This window comes from Carassius auratus, unplaced genomic scaffold (assembly GCF_003368295.1).
Source record: "Carassius auratus strain Wakin unplaced genomic scaffold, ASM336829v1 scaf_tig00004584, whole genome shotgun sequence".
NCBI lineage: Eukaryota > Metazoa > Chordata > Actinopteri > Cypriniformes > Cyprinidae > Carassius > Carassius auratus.
In genome coordinates this window covers 444,318-457,872 of record NW_020523609.1, presented here as the reverse complement: position 1 = coordinate 457,872, position 13,555 = coordinate 444,318, and the positions used below count along the sequence as shown (strand labels likewise).

At 35.8% G+C, this 13,555-nt stretch overlaps 1 protein-coding gene across 3 annotated transcripts in view; it reads left to right on the top strand.

Moving 5' to 3' along the window:
• The window catches only part of LOC113070586 (glutamate receptor-interacting protein 2-like), a 163,410-nt gene that overhangs the window by 59,049 nt on the left and 90,806 nt on the right, over nt 1–13,555 (top strand). Inside the window, exon 1 of one of the 3 annotated variants that reach the window (XM_026243984.1) lies at nt 10,643–11,193. The exons of the other annotated variants lie outside the window; for them this stretch is intronic. Within the exon in view, the coding sequence (XP_026099769.1) occupies nt 11,139–11,193 (55 nt within the window). The 5' untranslated portion in view covers nt 10,643–11,138. Of the gene's footprint in view, nt 1–10,642; nt 11,194–13,555 lie in introns of those variants that run through there. 3 annotated transcript variants of the gene reach the window in all.

Sequence of the window (13,555 nt, the reverse complement as noted above, 5' to 3'; positions counted from 1 at the left end):
CCATGATGGTCAGATCCTTCTGTAACGACAGGTAAATGAGGAGGAAGCAATTGCAGGCAATAAGATGATGTTTATTAGAAAGAGAGTCCAGAATGTTGGCAATGGCAAGGAAGGTCTACGGTGGCGTGAGAAGAGCTGGATGGTGAAGTCGATGGTGCAGGTGAAGGAGGTCAATGGGTGAAACCAGGAACAGACCGGAACACTGACACGAGGACGACAACACGAATCCAATCCAGCACACGAACACGGAAGACGGTAATCCAACTAGGACACGGAGACATGAGAGAGGATCTGACAACAGAGAGAGAGCGAGGTGAGTATAAGTAGCTGAGGTGTGATGAAGATCAGCTGGAGCGAGACAATCAACACCCAGGTGATGACAATCAACTAAACGAGCACATGGGGACAACGTAAGTACAAAAACAATCACAAAACATGACACGGAGGAAACACTGGATTTCCTACCGTGACACATTTACACTTGTGTGATATTGCACTTAGCCTACAGCTTGAATGATATTTCTTAAATATATGATGTAAATATGAGACAAAAGTAACTTAACAATATATTAGAAGTTTATAACAAAATATTAATATACTGACACATTATTTAGTTGATAAATTATCTTTTTTTTGTTTTGTTTGTGTGTTTAGGCTTTTCTAGGGTAAATCTTTATGCCAATAGGGGTCTTTATAAGTCATTATAAGGTTACTCCCTTCAGTTTCAAAGCTTTGTCTTTGTTGTCTTTATGAATGATTCATTGAATCATTTACTTAAATGTTCAGAAACCCTGATTCGTTCAGGAGCGCTTACTGTGTGTTACCCTGAGATGCGCTTCAGACCTGTTGTGACTTAGCAAATATGTTTGGAAATAGTTTTGTCTGTGGAGCAAAAGTAATATTGCATATGAATGTAATTCAATCAACAACAACTCGTTGCATATGCAACGTAGTCATTAATATTGTCTTGAAATTGGTTTGTGTAGTGATATATGTATATTTACCTCAGTAACCCTAAAAACGGATTTGTGTTCACCTCAGAAACTATTGATTTGTATGTTTACTTCAAGAGCTTCAATGCTGTGCCCTATAAATTGATTATTCCAGCCATCTGAGATAAAACACTTGTGTATAATAATTATTTTATTATAGGATATTTCGATGTGTACCTGTGCTCCACACAAACAAATTACACCCATTTTCATTTTATGCATCAGTTTTCTAATTCTATATAGAATTCATGGATTAAAACTAGTTTGTGTGACTTTTTTTTTTAACTAATCTGAAAATCTGCACCGTTGCTACTTTTGAAAGTTTGTTGGAGGAAGACAGCGGCTTCTTTCCTCCACTTACAACTTGTTCCCTGAGCGATAAGTGTGAGCTGCGGGAAGTGCGAAACAGGATTACAGGTTCCTGCTTGTAAAAGAAGCCTCCTGTCATCTCTCCTCTTTCACTCTTGAATAAAATGCCACAAAGCTGCAAGGACTCGATGAAAAGGCAGCTCGAGAAGCTTGGAAATCGAATGATCTTTTTCGTTTGCTGTGTTGCGTAGCAGTTCTTGTTAATCACTTTTGATTTCTTTAGGTTTTGAGGTTTGAGGCCTTAAAAGAATGCAGTGTGCATTCGCTTCTTGTAGCAACTCTCAGATCTTATTTGTCTTCTGTGATGCAATGCAAGAAGATATCAGCTCTTTAAACTAGAGTTTAGCACCTTTATATGCAAAGATAAATCACTGAAGAGATATTATTGTAGCTCTGAAAAGTACCCTATTTGTGTGTCATGGCTCTTGTACCCACAGTGTTGACTTTAATATCACGTTTAATTATTTTATATATTATTATTTTTTTTTTTTTTTCATTTTATATGCAATGGCATAATCAATGATTTGGAAAATAATTAAACTTTGAACACTTTTATGTTCATTTCAAGGTATGTTTATTAAATTAAATGCATTATTATTATTATTATTATTATTATTATTATTATTATTCATTACAAAACTTAAAGTACATAAATGGCCCCAGTTCAAACTTGAAAGCCTGATTAAAATCCGATTCCTGTATTTTACTTCACTGTAGGGATATTTGTTGAGGTGAGGTGTGGGCAATGTTGGAGTTGTGCCACTCTTATTGATTTGGATTGAGATTAACCATATGTTTTCATAATTCTTTCCATGTAATAGCTTCTTTTACATTATATCATTCTTCAGTGTTAGTGCAGAGCTGTTTACCGATGCAGATTTATTCCATCCTCATCTACTGAACTTCATAGCTCCTTCAAAGAGATCATTCTCTGTGGTTTCATTCCCAAGTTTCCATATTCCCACAGAATTTTAAATTCATGACCTTCACAAATAACTTTTTTTTAAATAAAAATAATATATATATTGTACAAGTACAAGTAGAGAAACTACCTTTCTCCATTTTTAATGGTTAGTTGTTAGAGATTAGTGTTAACAAATTCTAAAACGTTAGTTTAATGTCACACTGTTTATAGCATTTGAAAGTCTGATTCATTTTAGTGAATCAGTTTATCTTAAACTGCTCTCTGATGTACAGTATTGGAAAGTTTGTTTTAAATTACTCTATGTAATACTGGAAATCTTGATTCATCTTGTTTGGTTTGTTCAGTTGGTTCATTTAGATAAACTAAGATATTCAAAAGTGAATCACTGCTTCGGTGGCAATCTACTAAACTTTGTAGCCCTTTCAAAGTGATAATTGATTTCTCTGTGGTTTCATTCACAAATTGCCGTATTCCCACACGACCTTTACACATCCATGTCTTGGTATAATATAACTTGACTTACCTAATATTTGAACCAGCAGTGTCTATCACAACACTTGCAGTGTTGGAAGTAATTAAAATATATTTTTATTGTAATGATCTACTTTTAACCAAATTTTACATCACCAATTTATATTCTTTTTGATAAAAGTGTTTTAATGTCTGATTCATTCTAGTGAATCTGTCCATCTGAATCTGAAGTGTTGGAAAGTGTGTTTAATTCTAGTGAATCAATTCTTCTTAAAGAACTTTCTATTCATTGTTTTTAAGGTTAAAGATTCATTTCAGTTGATTCGTCTGGATAGTTTGACTGTCTGATTCATGGCTGGTTTATCTTAAATGGCTCTCTCATGTGTAGTATTGGAGAGTTTGATTAATTATATTGTATCGATTCAACTCTCCGCTATGTGTTGTTGGAAAGTTAGATTCATTTTGATTGACCAGTTTATTCAGTGGGTTTGTTTGGATAGTTGTACATTAACAGATTCAAAAAGAAATCACTGATTCAGTGGCATTTCCGGTCTACATTTATACTAAAACACTTATTTTTTTCTTGTAGTCAGTGTAAAATGTGACCAATCACAGAAAGTCGGTTCTGGGGCATTTTGAGGTTTTCACAGATTCTAAAAGTGTAGTCTCCAAGCTTTCCAACGATGTGAAACACATGGAAATCTGATAATATTTCGAGAAGTTGTGGCCATTTGAATGTAGGCACGCAAAAAAGCTCAAAAGGGAGAAAATGGCCTCTAAAAATTGTGCAGTTCTCACCTGTTCTCACCTGCTGGGAGTGACGATAGGGCTCATTACATCTCATTTAGATAAGCCATACCCCCTGTAAAGCTCCCTCCTGTAAAGCTGCATGGTTGCATAGCAAAGACAAATGCCACGAGAAAGATTGGACCACATACTATTAATAATAAAGGATAATATGCATTGTAAATGTCAGTAATTTATATTTTTTGACTTTTATAAAAATTATGTAGAGGCTGAAACCTATATCTATATCTGAATATCTTTTTATAAAACCCTTTTTTTTTTTTTGTCAAAACTCTATTTGAACTTGTGTAGTGTAGATAACATGTTGCAAGACACTCTTTTAAAATCTGGCCATTATTATTTCAATGTTTATGTAAAAAAATAGTACATATTGATGCTAATTTTAATTGTTATTTGCTGGTTTTCTACATAAAACTTGGTGAATGAACACAAAACGACAAACTTTGATGTTTATGGAAACTCACCCCATAAGAAACAGAAAAGTATTATTGCACACTTTCTTTTGGTGCTTGTTCAATAGCATCCGGCTTGCCGGCCAGATCGCTGCATAATAAGTAGCCACGCTTCCCTTGGAGGGCGGGGGCAATAACAAAAGAAACAAAAGCTGCCTTATCCAGTATAGAAAATACACACAGACAATGACCCACCCCTACTGCGTGCTAGAATCTCCCCAAAAAAGGGAGATTTCAACCTCAAAATGTATGCTTTTTAATAAATCAATACTGCTAGCTCAAACACGGAGAGGCTTCTTGTGATCTCAACTAACAGATTCTGCAAAAAAAAATAAAAAATCACCAATTAAAAAAAACAACAACAAACAATGCTCATTTTGCTCGAAAGTTGTGCTTCTGACTTGTGTCACTGGTTTCTGTGATGGGTCACAAATATATCAATGGAGTTCATTGGTTTAAAACTCTTGGTTTTTGTGCTAAAATGGTTTTTATTTTATATTTGAAAATATATTGCTCTCTTAAGTAGCTTTGCTGTTAGTTGCTCTTTGTTAGCAGCTTGCGGTGTTGCTAACGACTAGCTTGACTATAGTTTAACTGACACCTTTATCTACCCACATGAATGAACTTTCTTTTTTTATTAGCAGTTACACAATATGCCCGTCAGCCTCTAAAATGCACCCAAGAACATGAAGATGCGACTCGCGCTTCTTCAAGTTGTCAAATTCCTTGTGATCCAGTCTCAAAGTGTTGTTTTTTATGAAATACGTTTTGACACGTTCAAACCTTCAAAGTCTGCATTGCTGAAGCTTTGTTGTTGCACTATCCAAAAAAGTGCCGAAACAGTTGCTCATAATCATTCCTGTCATAAATATTGTAGCATCTTGGTGCTCTGTTGGACAGACAGATGTTGACTTCATTCCCCGTTTATTCTTTTATGTTTTTCTTCGCGATCTTTTGAATTCTCTTCGCAAAAAGGATCACTTTCAAAGAAGCGCCTGTACAAAACACTGAGATCTGCCTATAGGCTCCAGGTCTCTGTTTGTCTTTCTGTGGTGTGAAGTACAGAATCAATCCCAAGTCTCTTTTGTCGTGGCTGCAGGGAGCGAGTAGCCAGAAACTCGGATCAAAGAGCCGTGATTCACCCACCGCGAGAGAAATCCAGCTCTTGTACATGACTGATCCCTGCTCTGATGTTAAACTTTTGTGAAGGGAATTCAGTAAAACAGCCGTCAGCATGAACAAACAGAGTCTGAATCTGCGGCAATGTGTTGATCACTTGGAGGCGGTTGAAGTCTCCCTTTTTAATTATTTTCTGATGTTCCTTAGGATTCCTCACATCCAGTTGTTAATGACGGCAGTTCAGAGTGTATCAATAATTCTCGCATTTCCAAAATGTATTATAGAAGTAACATGTTGGTGTCTAATTGCAGTTTCATGGAGTTGCGTCAGAGCTTTTAGCTCAGGAATAAATGAAGATGGGAATTTGAACGAATGAGTGGAGAACCTGAATATGAATCGAGTGAAGAGAAGAATGAAACTTCCAGACTGACAACTTTACAGAAAAAGAGCAGTGCCATCATCCAGCTTAATTTAGTTCAAGTTTTTCTCAATCGATGGTGTCAGTCAGTGTGAAAGTTTTGTCATAACAACTCTCAGAGAGTTTAGCATGGTAATATACAGTACATGGTAAAGTTAATGTGTTTTGTCTTGGCAGGATAGATCTGCTGCTGCTGCTACTAATATTCCCATAGACATGCTGCTGTGAGCATGTAGGAAATACTACTGCTGCACATATAAAATATATGAAACAACCTCCGTAACATAACACGAAATCACCCTGTAGCAGATCTAGACAGGTGGAGCTGGGGAAGGAGGAGGGTTTCTGAAGTTCGCTTCAACTCAATTTTATTTGATGCGATTTAAAATTTTCCTTTCTCTTTGGAGTGTTACAAGCTCTTGGTGCATAAAGAAAATCTGTAAAGTTGCAAACACTAAAGTTTCAAATCCAAAAACATATTCTTTATCATATTTAAGACTCTGTTATGCCCCCTAAAATGGCTCATTCAAACACACCCCCACACTTGAACTGATTGTAAAACTAAGGACATTATTAACTGTCTTTACATTTATTTTGAAAGATAAAGCTTGCGATTATGGAAAGGGGCAATTCATTTCCGATGACTGCTTGCAGTGTTCGGCCATTTACATTGCACTGGGTCAGTTGGCCAGTCAGAGCAGACTGTGCTTGTTGAAACTTTGTAGAAAATGACACGTTTCAGAGAGGCAGGGCATAGAAGACCTACAATAATGTACAATATTTGAAAAATAATGTGTTTTTTTTTTTTCATTAAAGCATGTCAACATCTATCAACATATCATGATAAACAACGGAAAACTGTCCTCTTCAGGGTAACGTTAGTCTGTTTGTGTAATGATGCAGTATTCGCTTGTTAAGTCTGACGTCACGTAGCAGCGCTTCCGGGTCCAAACGCTCTATCAGTTACCACGAGAAAACAACAAAAGGTGCTAATATAAACTCACAATGTGATAGAATACTAGCAAAAAGTTATAATCTTAACCTTTAACTCCATACCGAAGTCCCAGATAGCCAGACAATGAAAATATAAATATAAAAAAAAATATTAAAAAATTATTTGTGTTTGGGATGCTGTGAGCAGGGAGACTGTAGTGTAAACCGTAAGTTTGAAAGCGTTTAGCTTAAATGATTAATATGAATAAACAGTGCTCATAAACGGCTGCTGAGGTCGTATTCTCAAGTGAAGTGAGTTGAGGCTTGGACCCGGAAACAGCGCTTCTTACGTCATCACTTAACAACCGAATAGCGCTCCTGACAGACAGCGATCGTTAAGTAGAAGTGAAAGAGAAGCCCGTCTCACTTTAAACACATTTTTCTCAAAATTCCATTCTGGCAAATCATAGCTTTCAACCATCTCCAGATAGCCATAACTTTTGTTATGTTCAAGCTATGGACTAAATGAAAACAGTCAAACTTAAAAAATTTCACCATTGCTGGGTTTTCCTTGATCGCATCACGAATAGACTTTTAGGTAACACTTTAGAATAAGGTTCCATTAGTTAATGTTAGTTAACTACTTTCGTGAACATGAACTAAGCAAGAACAATCCTTCTACAGCATTTATAAGTCTTAGTTCATGTTAATTTCAACATTTACTAATGCATTATTTAAATCAAAAGTTGGGCTTGTTAACATTAGTTAATGCACTGTGAATTACCATGAACTAACAATGAATAACTGTATTTTCATTAACTAACATTAACGAAGATGAATAAATAGTGTAATAAATGTATTATTCATTGTTTGTTCATGTTAATTAATACATGAACTAACATTAACTAATGGAACCTTATTCTAAAGTGTTACCGACTTTTAAGTGTTTATTTTGTTGTACTTTACTTGTATTGTAAAGCCCATTTTCTCAAAATGAGTTTTTTTTTTCTCCTGCACTGAACCAACAGTCTCCACTTTAGTAGAACTTACAAACACCCCCCCCCCTCTCTTATATATAGTTAATTCACCAAAATATTGTGCAATATATAATATTTATACTTTATATTATGCTTATTCATACATAATTAACTGAATATGAAACCAATCATTTGTGGCCAGACTGAAAATGAGCTTCTTTTTTAAACTTCCCCACGCATCTACTTAAGCCAATCATAGATCAATATCAGGGAGCCGCGGTGACATACAACCTCGGCTCCTACATATCATTCCCGAACAGACTTTCTCCATTAGGTCTGATAGCCGATAGTCTCAGCGCTGAAGCAGGACCTGTAGCAGCATGACGGTCCTCCTACATCACTGCATCCTTGCTGCGGAGACGTGGGCTGAACTGCCATCCTCATTAGCCAAATGATGCAGCATCTGTTTCAGGACCTGGAGTAAACCTTTGTTTCTTGGGTTTTTATTGTTTACTGTGTACAGTGTGATGGCTTGATCTTAGTGTACAAGACCAGTGCCTCAGGAAAAGAGGAAGTGATGAAGCAAGTGTAAAAGTTGGAAAGCAGACAAAGGCAAATATGAATAAAAGGACTAACAACACTATGCTTATTGCAGTTTTTTTGTAACACTTTTTTTTTTTTTTTGGTCATTAAGTTGCAGAATACATGATATTTTCTAGTCTGACAGAGCTCACATTTTAATAGCACCATTTCAACTAACACAATCTGTCAAATAAGTGAAGTTTGGCATTTGTTTTCCATAATTCATAAATCTTTCTAGTGTGAAAAAATATAAAATAATAAAAATTAAAACCCCTGTTCATTTTGTGTCTGATATATGCCATTTCAGAAAAAAAAAAAATATTGCGATATATTGTAGCTATATCGCTTAAGTCCACTTTAACTCAGACAGAGAAGAAATGTTCAAATACCAGGAAAGCACACTTTATTAGTGGTTGAATCATTTTCTATTTGGCAACTTTATTATGTAGCACATAATAGGCCTCCATGCTGCTATTCTGGAAATGGCCTAGTTTTTGGTCTGTTTTTTTTCTTAGGGTGGGCGGAAAGCATGCATTTTAATCAGAGTTTACGAGTTAATTACACAGCGAGCCCAGAGATCAAAATGAATATATATTTCCTTCCCTTTTCTTAGAGTAAAAAGAAGAAAATGCAAAAATCTTTCAATTTAGGAGGCAAACGGGTTACCACAGAACTGTGCAAACTGGTTAAATCTGTGAAACAATAGTATTTAAAAAAAAATACTTGTTTTTTTTTAAAAACTCATATGTCTTTCTAGTGAATCCAAAACTTTATATATTATTTGTTTAAAAAAGAGTTAAGATGGTTTTTAAAGCAGAAAAAATCTCATTATCATCTCATTAGCAGTTAACGCAAATGGAAATGTGATACTATTTACTTTTCCTTCATTTATATTGTTTGTCAAGTGTTGCACTCAGGGAAGAGAGGTAGAATTATTTATTAGGACTGTGTTATGTAATAGTTTATTTTTTTTAATAAAGTGATATGAAACAAGGCCATCACTTTCATAAAGGAGTGGGAGAAGTGGGTGTACTGACAGCAGAATCTTTCAAAGACAATTTGCTTTCATAACTGACATACGGCACTCATTCTTTTTCTCATTCAATTTCACTTTCTACAGAAAAACTTCAGGAATTGTCTTCTGTAATCTGTCTTAAATACATCTTTGGTTTGCCGTTGTGAATTGTTGCTCTACAAGATCTTATCTTATCTTATCTTATCTCATCTCATTTGGGTCACACCTCCAGGTCTGAAGGATTACATTTAATCTAAATACCTTTGTAAATTATCCTTGGATAATCAAACATATTTTAACATCAGCTTTATATAAAAGGGCTGTACATGCATTATATTTCAATTAATTGGCCAAGCATTTGCATCTGCATTTACGTACTTGTGTGAAGTACTATGTTTTTGTATTGCCTGAAGCTTTTAACTGACTGGAAATACATCATAGGCAATACTGTTTTTAACTCTTTGCAGCATCTATATGAAGCAGATCCAGTTTTCCTTAATAATGAGGCATAACAGAAGTCTTAGAGCCTGGAATGGTAATGGCTTTGCTCAGAACATCCCATTTGTAATAATGGCTGAGGTCAAGTTGATTGATTAACTGCTGTTTGAAGATATGTCCAATGTGGTAGTCTGTGAACATAAGCTTTTAGCTTAAAAATAAATATTTGTGTATTTGTGTTGATGAGCATAAATTGGAAATATGGAATTAAGTGTGCTGTCTTAAAATGATAGAACACATCTTCTGACATCCACCATTTAGTTCTCATTTCTCAGATTAGCACATAGTGTAACAATTTAAACCAACATTACTTTACAAAACAATAGTAATGCAACATTAAAACTGAAAGTCTCAGCTTCATGCAATGAAATATCAATTAATCATTATGTTTAATGTTAATTGAGCCATGGGTTTATTGCTTTTCATTATGCATGAGTATGCAAATGAAATAGTTTTGATATATTGCATGAGAATGTGTATTTGTATTTGTATCTCTCCTAAATTTGAAGTATGTCTTGTGTGAAATCTATGTAAATCCTAAATCATACCTTCTGTGCTCCAGAATTTAATTGGGCCAAGTACAGAGCCCAGGGGAACTCCTTAAATCATGATTAAAAGTCATGCGTCTCTGGGTAGCATTTTATTTTAGAAGCTGTCAGTACTCAGGAATATCACTCTACTAATAAAGGGAGAATCCTAAGATGTGGTGGTTTTCAGCAATTGTATTTAGCAACATGTATGCCGTGTTTATATATAGCACAGTGCAAGCAATTGTACGTTTGTGTATCTACAAAGTGAAGTCATGTTCAGCCCTACCCCATACATCTATACCGCACTGCTTCACTTATTAGGAGTATGATGAAGTTGATGCATTGTGTGGAGTACTGTGCTCATCCCTTAACCACAACTGTATTTACATGGAGCGATAAACTCAGCGCTGCTGTGATTAATTAGAGCCGAATTCCAGTATGGGAGAAGAGAGGAGTAATTCTATTCAATTCCCAAAAGCTTTTCAGTGTTACCAATCGAACTGGAAAGAAAAAAAAGCTAGAGACAGATAAAGTGATCAAGTGTGCAAAAAAAAATAGACGAATGGCAAGAAGTGCACTGGAGGAATTGAGTGGAAAAAAGCAGAAGAATACCACAAAAGGAGGGAGTGATGTCGGGAAAGATGAGGAGATATAAATATTGATTACCATTCTTGTACCGATCCAAAGACATGACAAGGAAGCACTCAGATGCCGAGGTGTTCTTTGGCAAGAGCGCGAAACAACTCGTTTGTTCCCAGGCTCGTTTTTTTTACTCCCTCACTCGCTCTGTCATTCTGACAGATGCCGCCTTGCCTAAGAGCGCCACAACTTTCCTCAGCTAAGATGGGGATGTAACGTGTAGAGAGGTAGAGAATGAGAAATTGCCTTTTCTTGTTTCGTCTCCCAGCCTTTGTGGAGTGGCGGACTGCTCCTGAGAGTGCCATGTGACTTCTTCCACAGTGCTTTGGAGCTATTTTCCCCTCTCCCTCTCTTTTTTTTTCCTTCCAACGATGAGTCGCTGAAGAAGAGAGGAGGTGGTAAGAGGAGGATATGTTTTCCGTTTCGCTCAAGTGCCGGATGGGGGTCATCAGACGCAGGATCAAGGGTACTGTGCAATGCACCACTTTCACACAAGCTTTTGGGATGGGGGTCGAACCCTTTCCAAGTGTTGGGAGGGGAGTCTCGGGTTTAGTGTGTAATTAGGATGTGCGATAACTCTGTGTTGTGTGCATGTAATCTTGCCTTGCTCACTGATTTTTGAAACTTGATATAAGGAAAGGTTAGGCTCATATACAATGCTTTGTATTTGAGAACCTGGAAAGCCAAGCTGTTTGCTAAAGTCGAATTTGAACATCCTTTTAAAATCCAAGGAAGGGTGATATTTCAGGTGTGGTGGTGAGTGCTGCAGTTGTCTTTGCCGTATTGATAAACCTCTTATTTTTAAGAATATTATTTTAAGGCTTATTTTTTTAATTATATAGTTGAATTATTCATACATTGTGAACATCAAGTGTGCCAAATTGTTTATCATTGCTTTTCATTAGCGTTTCATTACTCCGAGTGATATTTTTAGACTAGAATTAAAAGGCCTTCACACTTTTATAGTGACATAAGTGGCACAGTTTTGAAGATGGTTGTAATTTGCTGCTTGTATTTGACTGCAAAACTTGAAAGCATCCTAGTGTTGTGATAAAATTTTATCTTTTTTTAGTTTTGTTGTTCCACTTTTATATTTGCCCTCAATGCAAAAAGTATATACTATTTAGATATAGTTGGCTATATAACTGTACAGTTCACTTAGAGCTCTTCAAAATGCGTAGATGTGATCTTAAATTTACCAGGCCTGTTAAAAACTCGGAAGAATCATTGCTTTGTGGTAAAATTGACGTTGTTTTAACTCAATCACTTCTTTTGCTGCAAAACTACAAAAATATTCATATATAGTTGGCAATATAATTGTGAAGTTCACTTATAGTTATTCAAAATGCATAAACCGGTTGTGATCTTAAACTTACCAGGCCTTTTAAAAACTAGGAAGCATCTTAGTGTTGTGATTTAAAAAAAAAAACAAAAAAAACACGTACTATTTATTTATAGCTGGCTGTATAGCAGTGTACAGATCACTTAATACTCAAAAATGCATAAACAACGTTTGGTTGTGATCTTAAATTTAACAGGCCCGGGCAGATATCAAGCCGATAAGTTTGACACCTCTTCTGAACCAGCAGTTTAGAAGAGCTTGTTTTTATGCATCTCGGGATCTCTAGCCTTAAGCTAGTTTGCAAGAAATCAATAAAGGATTGCCTACAAAAGTTCAAGACTGTAGAAGCAGCATCAGCCGTTGATGGCAAGCTTGTGTGAGGGGGTGCTGATAGTTTCAGTGCTCTGGTCCTTGGCAGAAGTTCAAGTTTACATGTTGAAGTATCAATGGTGGGTGATACACATGAGGTTTCTTATTCTTTCCTTGGGCCTTCAGCATTTTTATAGTTTTTCTGCTTTGCATAATCCATTGTTTCTTTGAAAACGTGTCTTAGAGACATTTCATGATCAAGTAACAGTCATTCCTCCAACTGAAACAACATATCTTTATTCAAAAGAATCCCAGTTGGCTTTAGTCATGTATAAAGAAGCTGGGAACAGTACACCACCTTGAATAAACAATCATAATGTGACTAATGATGTAATGGCAACAAAAAAGGTGAGAAAGTTAAACCAGTAAAACAAATCTGTTTCCAATGTTAACGTGGACAAATGATTGATGAAGGGAATTCCATGTATTGGATCAAACTGGGCCTTTATTCCTCAAGTGATTTGTTGTGACAACATCTCTTTCCTAGTCCACATGCTTTGTCCAAGTTTATGGAAATCATACAACTTTGCAGTAGATTATTCTAGGTTTATATGTCAATTTGTATGTGCTGGCTTCATAAAGACTATCTAGAGAAGACTGGAAGTTTAATCTGAGATGACTGATCAACTGTGACAGCTTTATTGGATTTATGTATGGGAGAGGTGGGCTCAGGACGAGCTTGATAAAAATGCAGAGACTAGACTGACTGCACTGGAGATTTCAAGCTGAAAATCAACTTCTCACTCAATTTAACTATGCAACCAAGATAACTGAAAGCAGCAGGCTGTAGACTTGCAATTATATTAGAGTGGCTTTTTTAGCTTTGTGTAATGGATATCCTACTCACATACTCCGAGTAGACACACATTGCATTGATTTTATTATGGCTTTATTTTTCACTCAAGGAACCGTAACGCTTTAGACATTTAAAAAAATAGATCTAATTACTTAATGACCACACAGGAACCAATTTAACCACTTTTTTTACACAAAGGAATACAGCTAGGACTTATGGGCGAATGCAAGATCACATTGCTAATTTTCTTTATATATTTATTTATTAGTTTTCATTTTTTGTAAAAAGTCTATAGGGTCGCTATGGACCTGTGGTATATAA